At 48.8% G+C, this 26,181-nt stretch overlaps 2 protein-coding genes and 1 non-coding gene across 4 annotated transcripts in view; 1 reads left to right on the forward strand and 2 right to left on the reverse strand.

Moving 5' to 3' along the window:
* Positions 1-1,322, forward strand: part of LOC135391362 (serine hydroxymethyltransferase-like) — a 29,536-nt gene extending 28,214 nt beyond the window's left edge. For both annotated transcript variants that reach the window (XM_064621613.1, XM_064621612.1), the window contains exon 8: positions 704-1,322. In XM_064621613.1, the coding sequence (XP_064477683.1) occupies positions 704-870 (167 nt within the window). In that variant the 3' untranslated portion in view covers positions 871-1,322. The remainder of the gene's footprint in view (positions 1-703) is intronic.
* Positions 1,323-7,255: 5,933 nt separating this feature from the next.
* LOC135392229 (uncharacterized) lies at positions 7,256-10,373 on the reverse strand. The gene is made up of 2 exons (XM_064622950.1): positions 10,230-10,373; positions 7,256-9,253 (listed from the first exon to the last, which is right to left on the reverse strand). Exons 1-2 carry the CDS (start codon positions 10,371-10,373, stop codon positions 7,256-7,258), a joined length of 2,142 nt encoding a protein of 713 aa, XP_064479020.1.
* A 9,815-nt stretch (positions 10,374-20,188) lies between these two features.
* Trnaa-ggc (transfer RNA alanine (anticodon GGC)) lies at positions 20,189-20,261 on the reverse strand. Its single transcript has one exon. It is a non-coding gene; the product is annotated as a tRNA-Ala (tRNA).
* Positions 20,262-26,181: the final 5,920 nt, after the last annotated feature.

Raw genomic sequence — 26,181 nt, forward strand, 5'->3', positions numbered from 1 at the left:
TTGTACGCCCTCTTTGTCAGTTCAGCAGAAGGAGGTTGCTAAGCTCAGCCCACAGCGGAATGGTAGAGAAGGAGATAAGACAGGCATGGCTTATTGCATTCAGATACCTCTGGGATCATGGCTTCCCTCTCCTAGTTTCAAGAACTGTCACTTATTCTACTATCCCTCTGTGGGCTGGGTTTAACAACTTCCTTTTGTCGGACTGACAACGAGGGCTCTCAAAAGGTAGTCTAGCGCTATGCTCTTGGTGCTTCGAAAAGCATGATGTTCAGCTATTTTTTCCTCCGGCATAGCTCCTCAATATCTCCGTCAATTATCATGAACTTCACAAAATTTGCTTGCACGCACTTCACATTGACAGGATAAAAAACTTACCTTTACTTGGCAAATTTTTTAGTTCAGTTTGTAAAAACTGACATAATAAAACTTAAATTAGATGACATTTACATCTGCCTAGTAGAAAAGCTTAGTAAGAATAAATGTTCTTGACTGTGTGATTCTAGGTGGCATAGTTTTTAAAATAATAATTCAATTTAATTTTTCCTGGATGGGAGAGAGTAAAAAGCCAGAAAGCCTAGTGAAGACTGCTCAATTCAGTGACACGTTTTCTGGGGCACCCTGTATACCACTGCAAATCCTATAAATTATCCACACAAAGGCCTGCTCTGCCACACAGTAACTGACTATGATTTGACTTTTTCAGGCCTCTCCTTTGCTCTAGAAGTGAAAGGCTTGGCAGGACCCACCTTGAAAGAATACAAAGCACATTTGGACACAGATCCTCAGTGTCAGCAGAAACTAAAGGAAATACGTGATGAAGTGGAATCTTTTGCACTCAAGTTCTACATGCCAGGATATGAGAAAGTGTGAAATGATGTAGTGAGACAATCATATGTCATAATTGTTCAGTGGGTCACTACAGGAACTCGGGTGGGATCTGAGAGTCCTTCCCCAATTTTCTTTTACAGTCTTCAACATATATTTTTACGTTATTGTTAGCATACAGCATGCAAGTTATTGTAGCATGCAAATGTTATCACATTCCAGGCAAGGTCTCTTAAGCATTTCTCACACATCTTTCTTCACTGTTGTGTATCTATCAGTTATGCATTGTTCTGCTCTAATTGAAATAAGATCTATAATGAGAATGTGAAAAGGACAGGAGGAGGAATTTTTATTCATGTACAAATTGAACGCTAGTGGATCCACAGCGCAGATGTTTATTTTTGTACGACGCTGCCTTGAAATGTCCTGTACCAAGGAGAAGTGCACATTTTTATAGTTCTATATTCTGCTAAATAAACTGCACCAACATTTTAGTATTTTGTGTCAATGATATGTGTTGCCTTTGGTGTGATGCATTTCATTACTGGTGGGGAGGCTCTCTGTTGGAAGGTGGTCGTAGGTAGCTGCGTGATTGGGCTATAGCGCCTACATTTTTCTGGGAGCATCTGCAGGAATACACTTCAAATTATACGGCTTGCACCTGGGTTCAAGTCAACTCCCAGTCCTGGTGCAAAAGCACAGATGACGCAAAGAAACACAGGAAGGTAGAGCAAAATGTGCTAGAACCACATGCAGTCGATGTGACATTAGCATGCGAGCTTCTGGAAAGGCAGCAGAGGGAAGCTCGGTACTTTGATGCGTCCTTACCAGCTGAATGAGCACAGTATTTGCCGTCCCGATGCAGGATGGGAGCAACGCGATAAAACAATTGTTAGAAAGTTCAGAGTGTGAGCAATCTCAGTACGATTGGCACCCTCATTTTTGCCTTCAAATGGTATGTATGTGCACTCCTGCTGCTAATACGCTCCGCAAGTACGTTTCCGCGCAGCAGACGAGGGCGAGGGTGTAAAATGACGCGTGCGGCGGCGTGCCGCGCTCCCATTCGCCGAAGGCAACGCCACTTATATACAGAAGGCCTGCTTATTGCCGCTTCTCCCTAACTCGCTACCTGGACATATACAGTCAGAATTTGTCTGCTACTGCGATTCGCTGTTCAGCGAAGTCAAAAAATCGCAAAATGCTATCAGCTAACTTGGAACCTGTAGACAAAAAATGCAACACGCTTTCCAGAAAATCAGTCTTGAGAAAGATATGGGGCCGTTTTGCGCTTTAGTTTAAAGATTTCCCATTTAGTACGTGGGGACGTTCAATCACTACTCGCAGACAACGGTGGTTCGTCTGCATGGCCACAACCGCTGAAAGCTCGTTCGTTCTGAAAGCTCGGGGGGGGGGGGGGGGGGCAGGCCCCCTCCGGGAAGTCTACCCAGCTGACACTCAAGATGAAAGTTTCGAGGGATATCCTAAGAATCGCGTCTTTCATGTGAGTAATCATGAAAATCCTGTAAAAGTTTGCCTCACAACATCGCAACACGGAATTCCCGACACCGTGCCCGACCTCTGTGCATGAAAAGGGGGGGGGGGGGGGGGGGCGTTGTGCCCCGCCCTTCCGGCAGATTGAAAAACCTCCGCCTTTGGCTGCGGGTCCAAACGGTATTCTACGGCTGGGGGAGTGTTTGTGTGCTTTTGTGTTGTGCTGTGTTTTACGATGGCTAAAGAAACAGTTCAAACATGGTGCAATATATGCCTTTGTGGCGGAAACGAAGAGCACCACTGCAGGTCACAGTGTGACCTGAGTGACCCCACAGACGTACTAACGTCTAATAACAGTGGATTCACACACTTTACCAGGAACGAGTCTGATCATATTGTCCGTTCGGGTGCCACCGCCGTATAGTATCAGGTTCCAGTTGCCTCACAGTGGAAGACGCAAGTTCGTACGGAAGTACTGAGGCACGGTTGTCGTCGTCCTGTCGTTCACGGTAGTTTAGACTATTGTAGTTGCCATGTGACTAAATTTACCATTTCTACGAGGACTCTCGCAGTTCGCCCTAGATTGCAGTCTACTCCGCGAGACCATAATTTGAACAAAATGGGAAAAATGTTTGCACGATGCTCGCAGGAGCGAACTTATGCGACAGCCGAATAGTTCAAACTTCAGCAAACATGTATGAGTTAAACATGCGTTTGTCTTACGTCGATAAACCAAGATAATTCCCAACGAAAAGTGGAACCTCTAATACAGAAATCAGAGCTGTTTTAGCCCTCTGGGGGACGCTACGCACCGAATGTTCCTTTGCTTACCTTCTTGAAGCGCGCGCATGGTTCTCCGGCCAATCAGGAGCCGCAAAAACACATTGTCATCCTTGGGATAGCCTAAGCATATCATTCACGGACGGGGTGACGTCCTCAGGAGGGTCAAATCTGATCCTCAAATCGTCCTCAATGTGTCAATTTTGCACTATACCGCGTCCCCACAGTGTACTCAGAATGTCCACAGGCCATCCTTAAGGACACTTTTAGAAGAGTGTGATGGCACATCAGGGACAAACTCTAGATTCCTTTTACTGTACCTTATTTGTTTCTGTCAGAGGCCACTACATTCTGTTTCACCGATTACTGTCCATTTGTCCTGATAAGCTGCCGCTATAATGTCTAGCTGTTCCTTTGTCCCCAACGGACAATGGGCACGGCTCAATAAAAAGCAAGAGGAGAAATATAAAAGATCAACAAAAAGCCTTCCCAGGCACACCAGTGACAAAGTCCGAGAAATTCACTTCGAAAGGTACCGAAGCTCCTTTCCGAAAAGACAACAGATACTAGTTATTACTTGCTATGCGACCTTCTGTGAAGTTCGATAGTCTTCGATAGTTCTTCGATAGTCTTGCTAGCCTCCCACTCAACACAAACGGTGAGCTGTCAGAGTTTATTTCGATTACAGAAACAAACAACATTCAAGCGAGGAATTGCTTGAAGTCTCGACTCTCCCTTACAGCAAAGTCCATGTTTTTTATTGCTGTTGGGATGAGGCATTGGGGTATGGCGTTCGAAAGTCAAAAACAGTGCGTCAGAATTGCGCGCTTGGATTTTCAGCGATAAATGCTCCATGTCATGGACAGTCACCCTTTCTGGTGATAGAGAAGTGTTTTCTTTCTTTTTCTTTTTTCTGAAAAATGGCATTCAACCCGTAGGATTGGCCCGAAAAACAAAACAAATGTGTCACTCAATATTTTGGGAGTCTTAGCAGGTAAACTGAATGTAAAGTAATATTCCCGTCCCTCTAGCTTCCCCTAGGGACGGGCACAGGACGTACTTGAATGACTGTCCACGGACAATCCGCGAGTCTCATCCTCAGGACGCTCTGGGGACAGACATCGAAGGATGAGGACACGATGACACTGTGGGGACATCCTGAGGACTGTGTGTGTTCTTGGGTAGCATCCTAGAAATGTCACCGTGACGTCATGCGCATTGACCTCGCGGACTTGCGAAGCGTATAGGGAGCACGCCACGTAAAATAAACTTTACACGTGGAGTACGGTTTGGGATAGGTAAAGATCTGCAGATTCTTCGCACTGCAGCAGCAACTTAATTCGGAGTGTATTGTATTGCAGTTCAACAGGTCCCGGAAAAAGTTGACGGGACACTATTGCGACATATTTCTTGATCAGTGCAACACCCTGTAGCACCGCACGGGAGTGGACACACCCATTGAGAGGTGCATGGAATACCTCGTCACCTGTCCGCAACAGATGTCGCTCCGAAGATGATATATCACCTAAGTGCTGCGATGGCTGCCGGTATCAAAGAGCACAGATGGTTGGCTTGCCGTCCAAGTTCCCTGACGCGAGCGGTTTGGAGGAGGACGTGCGTGGCAGGGCGAGTGCACGTAGCCGTCGTGGTGGGGGTGTGCGAGGAGCGTTCAGAACTGGCGCGTTGGATGTCGCAGAGGAGGGAAAGGTGATGCTCGCCGCAGGTGGAGCACGTTAGGTACATGAAGGAACGGCCTCAGCAATGGCAATGTTGCGAAGGCAAATGGGCCTTCGTTGTCACGGCATATCTTGGCGTATGACTGCATGATGAGGAAGGTAATAGAGGTTCGACGGTCGGTGACCTTCCACCAATCCAGTGGAAACACCGGCGCCACGCAGCGGTTCAGAGCGGCATCCAATTCTCCGAGTTTCCGACCTGTAACATATATTTGTTGGTTCCGACCCTCAGGAATCAACAAATATATGTTACAGGAAGGAAACTCGGAGACCCGCTGTCCTGAATATGGTCCCACTTTATTCCAGAGGGGCGGAACCAAACTGCCTGAATGAAGGTACAGCTCCGAGTGCCGGGCTCGCGATTCCTCCTTCTCTTTCGGTACTCGCGTGGGCAGAAACGTCCTCGTCGATTCCCCACATCCTTCCGGTTGCGGCCGTGGAGTCCTCGTGGGCCTCTAGCAGGTACAGACGCTGAGCAGGATGCGACGATTCTCTTCCGTTTGCGAGTCTGATAGTGAAGCTCGTGACGATCCCGTCGCGCCCCGTGTGTGTGGCTACAACGATGGCGGTTTTCCACAACAGTGCTGGGAGGCGGTCGTCTTCAACGATGACAAGATCACCATGCTTCAGAGTCGTAGGAAATCCGCCAACACCTTGGTGCGCAGAACGGAGCTGGAGGAGATATTCCCTTTTCCAGCGCTTCCAGAACACTTCAATGGCTTGCTGGCGTCGTTCGCTCCGTCTGCGTAACGTCAAGGGCGTGCTCTCTTGCTGGACGTTCTCGAAAAGCCGCAGCTTGGCAATACGACTCCCGAGAAGGAAATGAGACGGGGTAAGAGGGAGCACCTCTTCAGGATCAGTGGATACGCTAGTGAGGGGTCTGCTGTTTACGGCCGCTTCGACTTCGTGAAGGATGGTGGCGAGTTCTTCGAATGTCTTGCGACTATGACCGAGGGTCAGTCTTAGCGATGACTTCACTGTGCGGATCATGCGCTCCCACCACCCACCCCACCAGGGGACGGAAGGGGGGGTTAAACCTCCAAGTGATGCGGAGGTTGCTGGCGAAATCTTGGACAGGTTCCGTGGACAGGAGAGTGAGGAGATGAGCGCATCGGTGGAGAGTGCGGGCATTGTCGGAGTATACAAGTGATGGAACACCGCGTCGGGCGACGAAACGGCGGAAAGCGAGAAGAAGAAAGAAGAAGCCGGGGCGGTCACGTTTGTGACGAGCTCGAGGTGAATCGCTCGAGTCACCGCACACGTAAAGAGGGCCGCGTATGCTTTAGATGAGGCGCTTGAGCTGACTCGGACATACAGCGGGCCGCAGAAGTCCACGCCAGTGACGTCGAAGGCGGTGGTCGGTGTTATCTGCTCGCGAGGTAGTGGGGCGACAGGCGCGGATTCTTGACGAAGTCTCGTGCGGCGGCACCGCAGGCACTAACGAAGTACGCGTTTAACAGTGTGTCGTCCCTTGAGCAGCCAGTATCTGTCGCGGAGATCGAGGAGCGTTGTATGAATGCTTGCATGGCAGAGGCGGAGGTGGGCATACATGATAATGAGGGCCGTGAAGCGGTGATGGCTTGGAAGCAGGATAGGGTGTTTTAGGTCACTTGGGTCGGGAAGGGCTTCAAGGCGACCACCGACACGGAGAATGCCGTCACCGTCCAGTATAGGTCGGAAGAGTCTGATGGCTGATGATCGAGCGAGCTGCTCGCCGTGCTGAAGCACTGAAATCTCGCCGACAAAGACGTCACCTTGCGACTGCCGAAGCCAGTAGATTTCTGCCTGATCAAGCTCGCGTGCGGTTAGGGGACCGCGTATCGGCGACGCCATGTGGCGAGCGTTAGCGACGAAGCGGCGTACCCAAGCGGTGATCCGGAGAACCGTGCTTAGATTGCCGTAGCGGTCCAAATCGAAAATAGACGGTAAACTGAGCGAGGGAGCGGGGCAGACAGTGGTCTACGTGACGCGTTCTTCATCTTGGGGGACTGGAGTGAAGGTTAAAGAGGGCCGAGAAGGCCAGGAGTCTGCCTGCATGGTGAGCCAGTGTGGGCCGTGCCACCATAGGGGTTCAGCGGCGAGTCGCTGAGCGGACACACCGCGAGTGACAAGATCCACGCGAGTACCGAAAGAGAAGGAGGAATAGCGAGCGCGGCACTCGGGGGGGGGGGGAATATATATTTATTGAAAGGAAAGGTCTGCCAGACCAAGGTCGGCATGCTATTCCATTAAAAAAATAAAAAGAAAACGAAGAATAAATAGAAAGGAAAGGACGAAGAAAAGGTGAGTCTCCGTAAAAGGAGGAAAAACAAAAACGAAAAGAAAGAAGGGAAGGAAAAAAAAAATAGCAACGGAGAAAGAAGAAAGAGAAGAAAAAAAAGAAGAAGAAAGAAAACGAAGGTGAGGCTCCTGGAGCGCGCAGCTCAGAGCTTAGAGGCCAGGCCAGTGCACTTCAGAAAGTGCAGTAAGGCGGTTGTGACGGCCCACTGTTGGTGCTGAGGCACAGGGCCAAGAAGTGCGGCCAGCGTGAGCTGGTTGTGCCCGAAACGTTCGAGGCAGCGGAAAAGGGTATCGCGATGGTTGGTGTACTTGGGGCAGGTCAGCAGGAGGTGTGATGTGTCCGCAACCACTTCGCAAGCATCGCAGAGGGCCGAGATCTGCCTCCCCATCATGCGCTGGACCGGTGGCGTGTATGCCAAGTTGAGGCGCAGTCGGTGGAGGAGTGTCTCTTGTGGTCTTTGGAGACGTCGTGGTGGGGAGAACTCCACCGCCGGGTCGATGGAGCGAAGGAAGTCATTGGAACGGGCGGATTCTCGAATGAATCTCTGCGCCTCTTGGGCGGCCCAGCGGCGGATCTGGATGCGGCAAGCCGAAGGGGTCAGCGGTATGCGCGCCGCGGCGTCGGGTTGTTCGTGTGCGCGCCTGGCCGCAGCATCTGCTCGATCGTTCCCGCCGAGGCCAATGTGGCTGGGTATCCACTGCAGACATATATTGTGCCCAGAAGCAAGGGCGGTGTTGGTTAGGGACATTGCCATTGTGTGCAGGTCGTCCGTTGTTTTGGTGCAGTATGAGTCGAGTGTCTCCAGTGCCGCCTTGCTGTCCGACAGGATCGTCCAGGTTCCTGGGGGCGATGTCGTGATGTGCCGGAGGGCCGCGTGGATTGCGAAGAGCTCGGCTTCGGCGGAGGAGGTGGTATGGGAGAGCCTGAAAGCTTGCTCGATGTTACCTTGAGGAACGTAGATGGCTGCAGTGGCCCCATCAAGTGTTACGGATCCGTCTGTATAGATCGCTTGACGGTGTTGATGATGCGTCGATAGGTATTCGAGGACGAGCTGACGCGCAACGGCTAACGGCGTCTCCCTCTTTCGGCCTAGGCCAGGGACGCTGGTCAATACCTGGGGCTTGGCAAGGGCCCATAAAGGAGGGGCGTAGGATACACCTGAGGAGCGATCCGGGAGGATAGCCTTAAGACGGCGGACGGCTCCGCCAAAGGCCGATGCGGGGCGGGCATCCTCAATGGACAGCAGGTAGTGGCAAGGGTGCTGCGTGACGAAGCGCGCAAAGATGCGGAGCGTCTCTCGGTCCCGTAGAATATGCACGGGCGTCTCTTGCGCCTCCGCAAGTACGGTGTAGGTTTCAGCCGTGCGTGGCAGTCCAAGGCATACCCGGAGGCCGCGCGCTTGGGCATTGAGGAGGTCTCGCTCACCCGTCCTACTGATCCCGTGGAGCGCTGGGAGGTGGTACCGTAGTAGCCCCAGCACAAGTGCGTTATGGACGTGTCGGAGGTCACTGCACGAGGGACCCCACGACGCTCCAGAGATGCGCCGTAGCACGTTCACGAATTTCTTCGTCTTGGTAGAGAGGGCCTTGATGTGCTGGAACCATGACAGCCGTTTGTCTACGATGACCCCGAGATATTTGTAGCGGGTGACGAAATCAAGTGGCGTTCCCGCGACGTAGAGTGGGTAGTTTTTAAATGAGCGGTTGGTGAACGTCATGGCGACTGTTTTGCTTGTGGAGACACGTAGGCCTCTGTCGGCGAGATATATCTCAATGACGTCGAGGGCTTGCTGCAGGCGCCGCTGAATCGCGTCTCTCCGGGTGCCTGAAGTCCAAATACAGACATCGTCTGCGTAAATGGTGATCTTGACGTTGGCAGGTAGGTGTGCGGGGAGTGAGGCGATGACAAGGTTGAACAGCAATGGACTCAACACACTGCCCTGTGGCACCCCGCGGCTTACCGGGAAGGGAGCTGTGTCGCCGTGGGCAGTGCGCACAAAAAGGGTGCGATCAGATAGGAAGTCCCGGACCCAGGAGACGGCTCGGGCGCCTGCACCAGATTCTTGCAGAGTTGCGACGACGGCGCTGTGGGGCGCGCACTCGGGGCTGTACCTTCGTTCAGGCAGTTTGGTTCCGCCCCTCTGGAATAAAATGGGACCATATTCATGACAGCGGGTTTCCGAGTTTCCTTCCTGTAACACCACTCCAATGTTCCGTAACCTTTTGTCCGGACCTGTATGTTTTTACTTTGTTTGATATGATCGAATCAGTAATTTCCTCACAAATGGACCTCTGGGGTTGATGTGTTTGTATATTGGTATATGTATTTGTAGCGGAGCTGTATTGTGCAATCTCAGAAATTTCACGGGGTGTTGCAAATAAAAAAAAAGGGGGGGATGGTGTACATCACACTGGGAGGGGACAATCCCCGGACTAAAGAACCGTATTTACTCGCATGATTTGCTCACCCCTAGGCACAAAAACGCGAAAGAATCGCGTAAGGCGCTGAAGAAATACAGGTGAATGAAGAATGATGATGATGAAGTTGCCCGTAGTGTTGTGGCCCTACGATTGTGGATGGACCCAGATGATGTCAGCACCAGTTCCGGACAGGTTCCGATGTGGACGTGGTCAACGAAGAGTCAGCCGAGGATCGATGTAGACAGCAATTTAGACTAGACTTCAAGTTGAGATCCAGAGTATTTACATAAAGCCAAGTTTCTCCATTTAAAGGCACCATGACGGAAAGTATATCATGTCCGGCACACATATAGTGACATCACAAATTGGGGACAAAATCACTTTCTCAAGTTCTGTGTCAATCACATCGCCAAAAACTGACGTGTGAAGATGCCATCCAATCACGGGTTGTAAAATCTCGCAAATCACATGCAAGCACAAAATTCTGAAGACTGGTAGGAAGTATTACGGTTCCCAGGAAAGCAGGGGAGGATTCATAAACACAAAGGTTGACCAAGATTTTCTTTCTCTGGTAAGTATAGGCCGCTTGTTTGCTGCTTCGTGAGTCCAGTCCCTAATCCACCTGCTCCGTAGGTGTACAGTAAAAGTGACTCCCTATTGACGTCCGCGCATCAATACGACATGATCCACGCACACCTCACTGCGCGCAGCATGTACAAATCGCGCCAGAGGTCGCAGGCGTGCCCCGCACAACGTGCTGTGGTACTGTTGCCACTGTTGCTGTGTCTTCGGAGCATTGCATTCAGCGAGTGCGCACGCTGGAATGACTGGAATGACCATGACTGCCAGGGCGCTGCGCCCGTGCGGCTGAGGTGATGAGAGGGTTTGCAGTGCCCGGTATTACAAGGGAGTCTGGCCATTAGGAGGAGCCTAAGAGGCTTGACCTGTCAATTAACATGATGGCAAAAGACCTCCCCGTGTTATGTAAACAATGCAGCGACTGAAGCGTCACAGTGGTGGGCGTCGGTCGCACGTAGAACTATTCGCGTGTGCTGGCGTATATAATCACGTGCGTTTGTTTTGCCCATCAGTAGGCAGATCACGTCACAATGACGTAGCTCTTGGGCAACTCTATTAATGTTCTGAGGATGGAACACATAGAAAGGACAAGTACATACAAAGCCTCAAGTGCCTATAAGAAATTAATGATGACGGAAGGAAGTCACTGAAACGGTTAGTCAGTTGTAGGACAGTTGGCTAACAGCTGGATAACATTTTCAGTGACTTCCTTCTTTCATCTGTCAAGAGGTTGTATACTCACAGAATAAAATTAGAGCAGTTTATGAAAAAAAAAAAAAGTCACGAAATCTCCGCCTCGCCGCTCCAAGCACCATGATCCATTTTTGAGAAATTTTGGTGTCATTGCGGCCCATGTGGAAAACGACAACCAATTAAATGCGCCCAAGTTTAATTGTAACTATAGCTGCAAAATTGGCTTCAATTTTTGCTCCACAAAAATGATGTGTTTCGTCACTACCGTTAGGCCAAGTGAAGACCGCGATCTCAATGAAATAGCACGAAAGACTCCACTGATGCGTAAGATTTTGCATTATATAATTGAATTTTATCTATACATACATCTTTGGGCATTTTTGATTCCATCTACTTATGTTAATTGCGTGATCAAAAGTACAAGTAACAGTAAACACAAACAGTAAAGTACAAGCAACAATTTCTGCAGTGCTGAGTCTTCCCAACATGCCTCTCTCCATGCAGATGGCGTTGATAAAAGAGGGTGCAAAATCTGTCGTATGGTCTGTCACCAGTAATATCCGTTTCAAATCAAATTAACCTAGTTTCTCCAAAATGGTGGCACCCAGTACATAAGGTAGAGGTATAACTACTGGATGTCCTGTAAAATACGGAACTGTATTTCAACCTGTGATTGGGTAGATACCTAAAAAAGTGGGTGGAGCCTCAGGTATATGCAGGTCCCATTAATGGCCAGAATCCCTTTTAATGCATGGCACTGGTTTCACGCAACTGTTGTGACCGGGGGTCGGGGGTTGGATTCACAACCAAGTTCGTAAGATTCGCTACGATGTCGTAGTCTACAACCGTCGTAAGACATCGTCGCAAATCGCAGGGTTCAGTATTCACGAGAGAGAGGTTCATGATGTGCAGAACGAACAAGAAAGAGCGGCTGACGCGCTTCTTGAAATGTGACCGTGAGATTCGTGAGCGAGGGGACCCGAGGGTATGTTATTGTTATGGCAACGACGTCATCTCAACCAATGGGACCCGTTGTATCCTGTGGAACATGCCACGGTGTTTGTCAACAAAACCGCGTGGTATTTTCAGAAGTGTGTTTTGAAGTTGATATGGAAGACACTCATCGGGCTTGAAAACATGCCCACCGGCCGAAGGGGAAGACCCTTTGGGAATGGTACGAAACAAACAAAAACGCTATCGACGCCATCGGCGATGGAGCAGAGGAAGCTCAACACAAGGAAAAGACTTCGGAGCACATCACTGCGCCCCCCTTCGCGGTTTCGGGAATTACACGGAACTTTGCAGAAGTAGAAGTGGGCAGGCTTTAAAAGTTCGAGCAATAGAGTGGTAAGGTGTGGACGTACGCGCGCAGGAACAGCAAAATGACATACTTTATTGGGAATTACGATAGTTGTTAGGGTGGATATTACAGAAAGGAAAAGCAAGTCCGGCTATGAAATTTGACTCCTGAGTCTGAACACGCATCAAAACAGTGGAAGCACCCGGGTTCGCCAGCTCCCAAGATGTTCCGAAGCACCCCGTCTGCGGGTAAGGTCTTGGCCACGGTTTTCTGGGACAAGGCTGGCGTCGTTCATGTTGATTTTCCGCCCAGTGGCACCATCATCAATAGTGCATATTACTGCCAGGTTCTCAGGGATGGGCATAGGGCGCTGAAGCAAAAGCGGCAGGGCCTCATCACCAAAAGAGTCCTCCTCCTAGAGGACAATGCACGCCCGCATACCGCGCATCTCACGACATGCACCTTGCAGTAACTTGGCTGGGAGTTGCTGCCACATCACCCTTACAGTCCAGACCTCGCCCCCAGAGATTTCCACTCGCAGATTGCCACAGATTGGCGCAGATTGCCACTGAAGGCGTTCCTTGGGGACCGCCACTTCAGCTGCGACGACGAGGCCAAGAATGCGGTCCGACCATGGCTGCTATACGCTCCGGTAAGGATTTCTATGCTGCTGGCATCTAAGCCCTCGTGAAACACAGACACAGAGTGTGCCCTCGTGAAACGCTGGGACAAATGTGAAGCTGGAGATTATGTTGAAAAATAAAACTAATTTCTCGCCTGTAAGTTCATTTACTTTTGCGAAAAATGAAAAGTCCCGGTTTGACTTGAACACCCCTCTTAAATGAAAATTCGACATACTTATACACCCCATACATACACCCCATAGACATCCCATACTTATACTGCTTCATGGGTAGCATTCGCCTTTGCACAATAAACAGGCCTACTAAATGTTTCTCAATTTTCTTGTGAGTCTCCAAAACTTCCTCTGCTCCACTGCAGCTGTCATCTTGACGCCGTCATGATATGCCATGAATATACTAATCTGAGAAGACAGGCGGAGGATGATTGAATGTAGACTGTGAATGCACGTGAGGAAGCCTAAGGAGGTACAGTCTGCTTGTGTACCTCTGCCTCGTGGTTCTACCCCGAATGCCCTTGCTCCAACATGAGTCCTCCCTTGACCATGAGGAGGATGCCTGAGGCTGCTGAGCAGATAATACATAGATGTAATTAACAATTGCTTTCTCTGAAGGTAAGTACACACCACTGATCTCGATTGTAAAAGGCTGGATAGCGGATAGGGAGCGCGAGCGTGAAGAAACCGGCCGCCATCTTACGGTGCCCACAACAGCCGCCGCAGCGATCATGGCAACTTCTTGCAATTACGGTCGTACCAACCGTACTGGCAAGGTTACAGGGTCTAAATTTATACAGGTGAGTCACTCTTTATCGAGGAATAAATAGGCGTTCATTCTGTATATTTAGTTGACCATTATGAAGTGTTTTTTTGCCCAAAACGAGCACTGGATGCAGGTTGCTTGATCGCTCTTCCGACGTTCAATCGAGCACACTTGCATTTTACCCGGCGGCAAATACAGTTTGAGTGCATAATATGCTTGAAAGAACACGTTACACTACACAGGTAGTGTTGTCATCAATATATGTGCAAGCACTCGAGCGCTTTTTTGCATGCATTGCTAGCGTGGTACACGGTGTTCTCTGCGGAAGCAAGTGCCACATTCATTTCTTTGAATTACCTTCGCGCACAAGTTCGGTATTACGTCATAAATAATGAGACCAAGACTGTCACCTTTTTTCATGTATTGGTATTGTTTTGTGCCTTGGTTTGATTTGTGACAAAGAATCCCACGTAACGGTGGTGTGGCGCGACTTGAATAACGCCTTTGTCTGAGCTGTATCGTCAGCTTGTTACGATAGTAATAATTTGTGGCGTGCCGTGCTATTTGAAGCAGTTTTTAAGGCAAAAGTGGTCTCTCAATACAGGTTTCGTCATGAGGGCTACCCAGTGAATAATCTGTGTAGTGTGATACGGCTGGGTGTACAGGTAAGTATCACGTTCCTCATCCACTGGTTTCTACTTTACAGGAAGGAACAACCTCAGTGCACGCACTGTGGTTAGCCTCTCTCAGTTTTGCATATTTTCTTACATGTTCACGTCAGAAACACACCTTACACTTTAGGCTCCTTCACCCAGCAATATAATAATTAGAGATTATAATTCTTTTTAGAAGAGTTCCCCATATTCTTTTTAGAATAGTTTTTCATCTTTTCAATTTTTAGAAGATACAGGGATTGTAAACCATGTTTTAAACTGATGTTTTAACATTTGTCCAATGCATTTATTAAACAACATATTCATTTTTAACTGGTTGCACCCAAACCAATGTTCTGATGTATTATTTTCTTTGTTGTCGATGCACCATAAAAATTGGAATAATCATCATCAATGCAGGTTACTTCACAGCTGCCTCGACATACTCAAGAAATGGGTGCAGAACCTGCGTAATGCCCACAAACTTTGATTACCACAGCACCTCCAGAAAGTATGTGTCACATGGGATTTTTAAATGTATTCACAGTATATAATACCTTGTATTAACTGTTGTAGATCTAAGCCGTCTCTACAGAACACTCTCAGAAATTAAAACCGTGATAATTGTTTCAGTTAATAGGCATGCACATATATGCTATAAGAAGAAAATTATTTCTTGAGAATGCACTTCTCTGGCTACTGGCGTTGTTTACATCTACTGTTGATCACATTCATTTATCACATATTATATTCTTATATATATTATTATATTAACACATATTTGATCACATTAAATTCAAAATTCATCATATATGAGAAAATATCAGGAGGGAAGTTGCTATTCATTGCTCATTCTAACCTAAAATTGAGTGCTACAAATTTAGAGAGAGTACCTGTCCATTGTCATTCCTAAAATATATATTGTCATTGTAGCAAGGTCATAAAACAATAAATGTAGTCTCGTTCATTGTATCCTGAAACGCATAAGTGCAAGAAATAACTTGAATAAACTTGATGTTGTATAAACTTGATATAAAATGTTGAATAAACTTGAACTTGTATATTGTCTTTACTCACCATCAGTGACCTTCTTTACAAAAGCATATCGTGTTAGATTTTTTTTTGTTTACGTTTCACAGACGGGGTACACGAGGGCCAAAATGACAAAATCACAACTGTTTCAAGCTTTAAATCGTCCTGCTGCAATTATCCTGTTGCAGACCATACGTGTGTAGTGCAAGAAGGCCCTTGCACATCAAAATGTAAGATGGGAGTCACAGTTAATGCAAAGTGGTTCCTATGAGAGACTTCGATGCTGAACAAAATTGTGCAAACTGCGGAAGGTGCCATAGTAGATATTCAGAAAGCGTGTCTGGTCTCACAACGGTGCTACGACGCTCTCGTTTAGATGACGATGATACTCATTGGAGTTTCAGATGTGCAGCTGCATTTTTTCGAACGTGCTCCACATAACAAGCATGACAAAGTCAGCACTGGATAGCAGGCTCCCGTTCCTAAGCAGCTTTGCTCACGCTGCAGTTGTATTCAGCAAAAGCATGTGAGTACTCGAGAAGGACATTCAGTTTGGCACAACCGCGCCTGCAAATAATCAGAACAAATGAAGGAAGAAACAAACAAACATAGAAGGGCTGTACTTCAAAAAGAGGTAAATCTTGTGTCTCAAGGAGGTGTTACCACTTTTAAGTAACTTAATTGATTAAGCTTACATCACTACCTGATTAACTGTCCTAACGAGCGTGTTCTAATTGCGTGAAGCAATGAAATTACGCTCACAACGTATTTGGGCTGCTTCGGTATGTCCATATTTGCGAGGCAAAGCACCGCAGTCGTTCACTAAAAGACACTTCCTGCGGCGGTGCTTGATATAAATCATACGAATCCGATACACGGCTAAAACAACGGCAGTGATTCTACAGAACGATCTCTTTCTGCCATGCGAGTATATCATTTCCCGGACCATTCTTCATGGAACAATTTTTTTCCAGAACGCAGCACGGGATATTACATACATGGTGGTTGTTAACCTCACATCGTTTCTTGTTGAAATATTGGCTGGGAAACGTACTGTAGTACAATCCCCAGCGCTGCACTGCTGTGACGGTCTAGTTTCGGAATGCAAAACATAACGTAATTAAGAATCGAACGGCAGGACACCTGTGAAACACTGTTAGGATACATCAGTATACTGGCACCTTACAAAATTGTGTGATGACAAGCAACGATCAACGCCTGCAGCGCTATAAATACTCACAATCTCCGTTGCCTCCCATTGTTTTCTATGGGCGCACACTGCGCTTTAGGCATGGAGGTGTAGCCAGTCCTCCTCAGGTACCCGCGGACGCGGCTGTAGAGTATGTACCACTGCGCCCATACACCATGTTGCAAGCCCATTGGCCTAGACTGTGCGCGCGCTCCGATTGGCCGAGAACGTTTTGAAATCGCATTTTGTAGCGCGCATGTGCGTACAACGTCTCGGCCGTTTCAGCGTTTCAGCATAGTTTCGAAATAGCATGCCCGGCATATCGTCCTCCTGTGTTCGGTGGTGTCAATCGACAGAACAGTTTGCAGAAATATGTTCGCGGGTTTATTGGTTCGTCCTTGTGAGTCGACGCGTGTTGTGCTGTTTGTGGACACAATTGTTATCCCACGAACAATTTGTCGACTGCGGTACCGGAATGCTTCATGAGTTGGAGCGTGAAGAACAAGTTCGAGCGCCGTTGGACTTCGAGGACTGCCAACAAAGACAGGATTACGTGCCACACAAGCGCTTTTCGCTTCGCTATAATGGATGCACCGCAGGCAGCGAAAGAAGGTGCTCATCATGAAATGGTACGCACTCATGAGACTGCCTCGGTATTAGGAGTTGAACGGTGTGTTCGTTCTGCTTCATGTTCGAACTTTGACCCAGTGTGTCAGCAACGCAGTGGGCTTTGTACGCACAGTGCACCCATGTATCAGATCTTTGAATTAGTGCTTTGTATCAAATAAATCTATTTTACCCCAAAATCGCTTTAGTTATTTTGAATACCGAGTAACGGCGGCAGGTATGAAATCCAGTAGAAGTCGATGCTAGCCAGGACCGACCGAAAAGCCGGCCAGACATGGAGGCTCCTGATTGGCCGACTGGTTGTGCATAATATCCACCACGTCGCAATTTCATTGGTCGTGTGCCCAGTGTTGTGTGAATTATCTCAAACTATGGGCTCTATGGGGAGCTGTTGGAGCCTGGTGTAGCGGGCCGTGGACAACGACGAAGATGGCCACGCGCCTGGTGACCCGAACAACGAACACCATGTTCGGAGCAATTCGGCTCTTTACTATCCCAAATTCCTGACGACGCCTTCGACGAGCACTAACACAGCGCTCTATACATGGACCCACCGCCAGCAAACCTCGCCGTTAACGTACCCGGCGCCTTTCCACCTGCGGCCTCACCGTCCAGCACGGCCCCGCCCACCTCTTCAGCCGTGCAGCATTTCACCGTCCGGCTCACGACGACAGCATCACGACTGCCCTTCTCCTGTCAACTGACGCGCCGAAGCTCACGTACCGTCACCCTCCACCGTACCGATTTGGACGACCATGCAACGCTCCGACCGGTCACTGGTCATACGATCCTCTAACCGACCATCGGTTGACGGATCCCGGGGACCGCCCTGCGCTGTGCACGGACCCCGGCACACTCACTACCCGCCACTTCCCTTCCGCCTCTCGACGCTCATTCGCAGCCGGCCGCGACAACAGAGCAAAGTGCTCGCCTGCCGGTTTCGGCAGTTGCGGCCGCCGACGCCACGGCCCGCATTAGCCGGCGTCTCGGCAGTTTTCACAGCAGTCCTCACGGGTACGCAGCATCACTTCCTGGGACCCTATGAGCTCACGCTCCCGTGCCGGTTCCGGCACCCCAGGCCACGACTCTGACGCCCAACGATTCGCCCTTCATCTGCCCGCTCATCGAGAGCTTCTCGTAACGGGTATTGTGCCATTCCACGAATACGTCCAGTAGTGCGCGTCGTCCACGGTCACTTTAGCTCTCTCCCTCCGGTATAGACGTGATTCTTCCATCTTTCTTATCGCCGCTCCGCGTCTGAGGGGGGAGCCATGTAGCGGGCCGTGGACAACGACGAAGATGGCCACGCGCCTGGAGCACCTGCCTCAGTTCCACCGGCGCGGCCATGGAGATAGGCCACCGTCATCGCCTCTCCGTGGCATACCATCATCGCCGGTCGGGGCTCAGGTAGAGGAACTCCACCTCCTCTACAGAGGTAAGAAACTAAGGAGAGGGCTATAAGATCGGAGATCGGAGGGCCGTGGGACCCCTCTAGCGGTCGCTCCTGGCAATACCACGCCCATCTAGTTGCCCGGTCACGTGATCCCCACATGTTTCGGCGTTATGGCGGTCTGCTCGGAGGATTGGAAGTTTAGCAAACCTCATCTTCAGCAAACGTCTTACCTTCAAGGAGTCCATTCGCACAATACTTTGAAGGTTATGGGTTGTTTCAACATTTGCCGCGTGATAAATCACAACAAAAGTTGAGCAAAACAGAAGAGAAGCCAGGCAATGTCACGATGACGTACGTACGTCTTCTAGCGATTTGTGATCCATTCCTTCCACACTGAGATGATCTATCTTGTGTTTCAACGGGTGTGATAACTTCTAAGATGTTATGAAAGCGGAAACAAGTTATTCGGCCGCAGCTCGTCTCTGTATTCAGGTAAGATACGCCGCGGACATGGAGGACGCCATGTTTCATGACGTCTTGCCGTGACGTTTATGGGTCACGTGTGTGGGCAACTAACCACAATGCCATGCGCGGGTCACAGCACGCTCGCTTGCATTGGGAGAGGCGCTTAGGGCATCTCCTTAGTTTCTTACCTCCATGGCTTTAGGGCCTCCCAACGTGGCGGCCCGAATGCACGCCTCTCCCCCGCGAGCCCCTCTCCCATGCGCCATCCAGCCTTTATAGATAGAGATCAGTGGTACACACATGGGAGAAAGCGTATCCCCTGAAAGAGTCGTCGTTCGACCTGGTCGATAGGCCTGGATTGCTGAGTTCCTGTGCAGAGCCAGAGCTAAGCACAACATTCTCAGCGAATTAAGTGGCACAAATTTGTGGTGAGAATGTTGTTCGGGTCATTCCCCCCCCCCCACACACACAAACCAGTACCGAAACTGCCAGGAATATCATGGACAGCAGCTCGGAAAATGGCCCCAACCGCTCTTTCCTCCAGTGGCGTCACTGGTGGCACATCCGGGGAATCATCACCGGTCCTGGCTGCGCTGCGGCCTAGACTTGCTCCTGATGTTTGAAATCAATATATGTGTGAATGTTATGAAATTTCTTATCCGACCTTGCCTTTCCTCTCTGTAATATCCACCCTAACAACTATCGTAATTCCCAAGAAACCATGCCATTGTGCTGTTCCTGCGTACTTCCACACCTTACCTCTCATTTGCTCGAACTTTTCAAGTCTGTCCACTTCTACTTCTGTACTTCTCAAAGTTTCGTGTAGTTCCCGAAACCGCGAAGAGCGACGCAGAGATGTGCCCAGAAGCCCTTTGGTTGTCTTGGGCTCCTTCTGCTCCATCGGCAGTGGCGTCGATGGTGTTTTTGTTTGTTTCATACCTTTCAACGAGGGTCTCTATCTCCCGCTTCGTAAAATTATGCCGGTGGACACGCTTTGAGGTCCAATGAGTGTCTTCCATGTCAACTTCAGAACACATTTCAGGAAGCACGTCAGCTGCTCTTTCTGGCTCGTTCTGCCCATCATGAACCTCCCTCTCCCTCACGATCCTTTCGTGAATACTGAACCCTGCGATTTGCTACGATGTCTTGCAGACGTTTGCAGACTACGACATCGTAGCGAATCTTACGAACTTGGTTGTGAATCCGACCATTAGACAGTAATCGATAGAAGAATGGGAGTTGCCCATTTCCCACGTGATTTCGCCTTCGCACTTTGAGGAGGCATTTACTATGATGAAAGAAGAAAGTCACTGAAAAGGTTAGCCAGCTGTAGGACTCGAACCCACACCTTCTGGATTGCCGGTCCAGGGCTCTACCAACTGAGCTAAGCTAACACACCTTCTCAGCGACTTCCAGGGTGCGTCATCTGAAGGGACAAACCAGCCACTCTCTCTCACTCATCCTCCTTTCACTCTTACATTTTTGCTCACTCATATACACATTCATACGACGGGGTCGACGCAGGCGGCAACTGTTGAATATGAAAGAACTGATGTTCCGAGGCTGGAACATTCATATTCTTTCATATTTACTATGACCAGCGCGTGTCTATTGCAAAAATCCAAAAGCAATCTGCTTGCATTGTCAGTGCGACCATCGAGCTCCTTGACGCGTGCATTCATATCGCCCACTAGTATCAGTTCTCGATCACGACCACGCACTTCTACATCCCGGCTCGGCACTCGAGCAATGACGCATTCTTTTCTGCTGCGTTTTTTTCCGTCCACATGTACACTACTGCCCAAGCAGCACAATGTACTGAAAGTCAAGTGCAATAGGGGTGGACAGTATGTGTCTTATCAAAGTTCTTTAGGTTCAAGAGTCTCTTCAAGGCCTTCCACTTACCCGTCCACCCCTATTGCACTCGACTTTCAGTACATTGTGCTGCTTGGGTGCTATGGCTATTCTTTTGGATCGCCATTGCCCTTCAAGCCAAACGTGTTCGCTGCATTGCGTCCGTGCCCTTTTTAGATCCAGGTCTTTATGTACTAGTGTTCCAATTCCTCTCCACTTTCGTTCTTCTGGTATTCTATTGCACCCCTCCCATACATACAATGGGTTACACGGTGGTTGCTCCCCTTCCCGTAGATGAGTTTCCATGACCCCGAAGATGCTTATGCAATCTTTTTCGAGTGTTTCATACAGTTCCTCCCGCTTTGCCTTATATCTTCCCCCCTGCACGTTCAAGAAACCTATACGGTCATTACCTCGCCCCTTTCTTCTCCTGTGCCTTTGTTTCACTTCCCCGCCACTTGATCCCCCTCGGATATTTTCAACATTGCTGTCGCTCCATTAATTACTTATCTAGCCGCAGAATTGCACCGCTACTTGCCTCCTGGTCTATCCTGTGGCTCGGAGAGCACGTGGAGCCCCCGGAAAAGCTACGGCCCTGCGTCCGAGCCTACTTCCTATCGGGCATACCCCCCCCCCGGAGCACGGCTGCCCTCTGTGGCCCTGATGCGCTGCTCTATCTAATCGTCACATACCTCATACCACAGGTTGCCACATAGCTCTTTAATTATCGGATTAGCTTCAACCACCATCCCTTCTGTACCTATCCGTTGTCTCGTGACGTCCGGTATCGTGCACATTGTCACGCACGCGTTCTCCTCAACGTTCTTTATCTTTCACACACATATTTCTTTATCTTTCCCATGCCGTGCTCTATGACACCTCTCAATCCACTTACTTTTCCGTTAAGAGCGTCGTTCAGGACCGCATGCACAACCACCATTGATCTGGCGTCTCCCCACACCATCTGGAAGGGTACGAAACAAACAAACACTATCGACGCCACTGGCGATACAGAAGGAACCCAAAACAAACAAAGGGCTTCGGAGCACATCACTGCGTCTCTCTTTGCAGAAGAAGAAGTGGACAGACTTTAAAGGGACCATGAAAGGATATTTGACAAGCCCACCATCATTTTTAATTTGTGTCCCTGTGCTAAAGCATTCACCCTGTGAAATATGAAGTTGAAAATGGTTCAAATAGCGAATATATTCGTATATTAACCACGGGCGTGAACGGCAGCTGCTACGGCCTGCCTCCGAGGCGAACTGGCCGTGACATCATACACAGAACATATTGCCGATTCGTGGACGGGCTTTTGCGAGCAAACAGCAAAATTTTCGAACAAGCTTGCATACTTCGCCATGAAATATGACTTTATTTGACCTGGAGACAAGATTGTATCTAACCGTTGACACAGAATCCTACGAGAAACGTAATATAGCCGTTGACTGTCAGCATGGTTACCGGAGCACGTTTTCCTCTTTGAACTTCTTCGTCGGAACATACCTCCGTCGGTGACATTTTACGAGCTATTGAGTACCGAATGATCAATAGACGCTGTGTGTGTCGCACAATCTCTTCCTCCATTGTTAACAATTCGCCTTTTGCCATATTTCAAGTGATTTCGACGGCGGATATACGACGTCGTTGTTGTCCAAACCAAAACCATGCACCCACAAGGTCCCGCGGGGTGTGTCCTCGTCGTTCACAGTTGGCTGAGAGAATTGGATGGCGATGACGTAAGCCCGCTTCGAAGGTATATATCCAGCGGTCACGCGCCCTGCTATTTTTGTCTGATAACTGCGCCCCTGTTGTACTGAATACGGTTAAAAGTCGATGTGTATACGATAGTGAGGGAAAAACAATTCATGGTCCCTTTAAAGAGGATAGAGAGGTAGCAAGCGAGCTAGTGGTATAGATTCATATAAAAAAACAACAACACAGACAAGGACTCAAAAGTGTTGAGGTCTCAAGGTTGAGACCTTGTCTGTGTTGCCGTTTTTTGTCCCCCAGTCTCGGTTTTTTAAGTTATGAGACTTTAAAGGGGCACTAAAATGCAGAAACAAGTTTACTTGAAATTACGTTACACACTATGTCAATTTCGACCTTTTTATCACAATTCAAAATTTTGATTCCGTTACGGATCAACAATAGAAATTATATCGAACTCTTTCTTGCTTCGGCGCTAACCAGCGAACGTCGTTTCAGCTCGTGCATCGGTGTTTCTAGTCCGTGATGCGCGTGCACGCGCGTGCCACGTCATGGAGCCATAGACTCTCATAATAACAAGAAACCAAGCCGGCGAAGGTAATTAATGTTGTCAGTTGGGCAACAACAACGACAGTTTTTGTCCATGTGCACGACCGCACACTCAGACACACCCGCGAGAAAAGCGGGAAGAGGGGGAAAAGACGACGATGATACACGAGAGGGAGCAGTGTTGTACGTAATGTCGTTTCCCTAATCGATACTTTCTCGGTATCGAAGTGCGGATCCCGATATTTTTACTAGTAATTACTATTATTGGTTGGGCAACAACAACGACAGTTTTTGTCCAGGTGCACGACCGCACACTCACACACACCCGCGAGAAAAGCGGGAAGAGGGGGAAAAGACGACGATGATACACGAGAGGGAGCAGTACTGTACATAACGCCGTTTCCGTAATCGATACTTTCTGGGTATCGAAGTGCGGATCCTGATACTTTTACTAGTCATTAATATTGCTGGTTGGGCAACAACAACGACAGTTTTTGTCCATGTGCACGACCACACACTCGCACACACCCGCGAGAAAAGTGGGAAGAGGGGGAAAAGACGACGATGATACACGAGCGGGAACAGTGTTGTACGTAACGCCGTTTCCGAAATCGATTCTTTCTGGGTATCGAAGTGCGGATCCTGATACTTTTACTAGTAATAATAGATTTGGTTCGGCAACAACAACGACAGTTTTTGTCCATATGCACGAGCGTACACTCACACACACCCGCGAGAAAAGCGGGAAGAAGGGGAAAAGACGACGATCATACACGAGAGGGAGCAGTGTTGCACGTAACGCCGTTTCCGTAATCGATACTTTCTCGGTATCGAAGTGCGGATCCCGATATTTTTACTAGTAATTACTATTATTGGTTGGGCAACAACAACGACAGTTTTTGTCCAGGTGCACGACCGCACACTCACACACACCCGCGAGAAAAGCGGGAAGAGGGGGAAAAGACGACGATGATACACGAGAGGGAGCAGTATTGTACCTAACGCCGTTTCCGAAATCGATTCTTTCTGGGTATCGAAGTGCGGATCCTGATACTTTTACTAGTAATAATAGATTTGGTTGGGCAACAACAACGACAGTTTTTGTCCATGTGCACGACCGCACACTCGCACACACCCGCGAGAAAAGCGGGAAGAGGGGGAAAAGACGACGATGATACACGAGAGGGAGCAGTGTGTACGTAATGTCGTTTCCCTAATCGATACATTCTCGGTATCGAAGTGCGGATCCCGATATTTTCACTAGTAATTACTATTGTTGGTTGGGCAACAACAACGACAGTTTTTGTCCATCTGCACGCCCGCACCCTCACACACACCCGCGAGAAAAGCGGGAAGAGGGGGAAAAGACGACGATGATACACGAGAGGGAGCGGTGTTGTACGTAACGCCGTTTCCGTAATCGATACTTTCTGGGTATCGAAGTGCGGATCCCGATATTTTTACTAGTAATTACTATTGTTGGTTGGGCAACAACAACGACAGTTTTTATCCAGGTGCACGACCGCACACTCACACACATCCGCGAGGAAAGCGGGAAGAGGGGGAAAAGACGACGATGATACACGAGAGGGAGCAGTGTTGTACGTAACGCCGTTTCCGTAATCGATACTTCCTGGGTACCGAAGTGCGGATCCTGATACTTTTACTAGTAATAATATATTTGGTTGGGCAACAACAACGACAGTTTTTGTCCATGTGCACGACCGCGCACTCACACTCACACGCGAGAAAAGCGGGAAGAGGGGGAAAAGACGACGATGATACAAGAGAGGGAGCAGTGTTGTACGTAACGCCGTTTCTGTAATCGATATTTTCTCGGTATCGAAGTGCTGATCCTGATACTCTTACTAGTAATTAATATTGTTGGTTCGGCAACAACAACGAGAGTTTTTGTCCATGTGCACGACCGCACACTCACACACACCCGCGAGAAAAGTGGGAAGCGGGGGAAAAGACGACGATGACACACGAGAGGGAGCAGTGTTGTACTAACGCCGTTTCCGTAATCGATATTTTCTGGGTATCGAAGTGCTGATCCTGATACTTTTACTAGTAATTAATATTGCTGGTTGGGCAACAACAACGACAGTTTTTGTCCATGTGCACGACCACTCACTTGCACACACCCGCGAGAAAAGTGGGAAGAGGAGGAAAAGACGACGATGATACACGAGCGGGAACAGTGTTGTACGTAACGCCGTTTACGTAATCGATACTTTCTGGGTATCGAAGTGCGGATCCTGATGTTTTTACTAGTAATAATATATTTGATTGGACAACAACAACGATAGTTTTTGTCCAGGTGCACGACCGCACACTCTAACACACCCGCGAGAAAAGCGGGAAGAGGGGGAAAAGACGACGATGATACACGAGAGGGAGCAGTATTGTACGTAACGCCGTTTCCGTAATCGATACTTTCTGGGTATCGAAGTGCGGATCCTAATACTTTTACTAGTAAATAATATTGCTGGTTGGGCAACAACAACGACAGTTTTTGTCCATGTGCACGACCACATACTCGCACACACCCGCGAGAAAAGTGGGAAGAGGGGGGAAAGACGACGATGATACACGAGCGGGAACAGTGTTGTACGTAACGCCGTTTCCGAAATCGATTCTTTCTGGGTATCGAAGTGCGGATCCTGATACTTTTACTAGTAATAATAGATTTGGTTGGGCAACAACAACGACAGTTTTTGTCCATCTGCACGACCGCACACTCGCACACACCCGCGAGAAAAGCGGGAAGAGGGGGAAAAGACGACGATGATACACGAGAGGGAGCAGTGTTGTACGTAATGTCGTTTCCCTAATCGATACTTTCTCGGTATCGAAGTGCGGATCCCGATATTTTTACTAGTAATTACTATTGTTGGTTGGGCAACAACAACGACAGTTTTTGTCCATCTGCACGCCCGCACCCTCACACACACCCGCGAGAAAAGCGGGAAGAGGGGGAAAAGACGACGATGATACACGAGAGGGAGCAGTGTTGTACGTAACGCCGTTTCCGTAATCGATACTTTCTGGGTATCGAAGTGCGGATCCCGATATTTTTACTAGTAATTACTATTGTTGGTTGGGCAACAACAACGACAGTTTTTATCCAGGTGCACGACCGCACACTCACACACATCCGCGAGGAAAGCGGGAAGAGGGGGAAAAGACGACGATGAT

Source organism: Ornithodoros turicata, chromosome 4 (assembly GCF_037126465.1).
Source record: "Ornithodoros turicata isolate Travis chromosome 4, ASM3712646v1, whole genome shotgun sequence".
Taxonomy (NCBI): domain Eukaryota; kingdom Metazoa; phylum Arthropoda; class Arachnida; order Ixodida; family Argasidae; genus Ornithodoros; species Ornithodoros turicata.

Excerpts from the sequence above, each read along its gene's own strand:
- LOC135392229 (XM_064622950.1), bottom strand. The coding sequence starts at position 10,373 with ATGGTCATTCCAGTCATTCCAGCGTGCGCACTCGCTGAATGCAATGCT. Across the intron at positions 9,254-10,229 it reads TACATGCTGCGCGCAGTGAG|AGGGGCGGAACCAAACTGCC; the intron begins GTGTGCGTGGAT and ends ATTTTATTCCAG.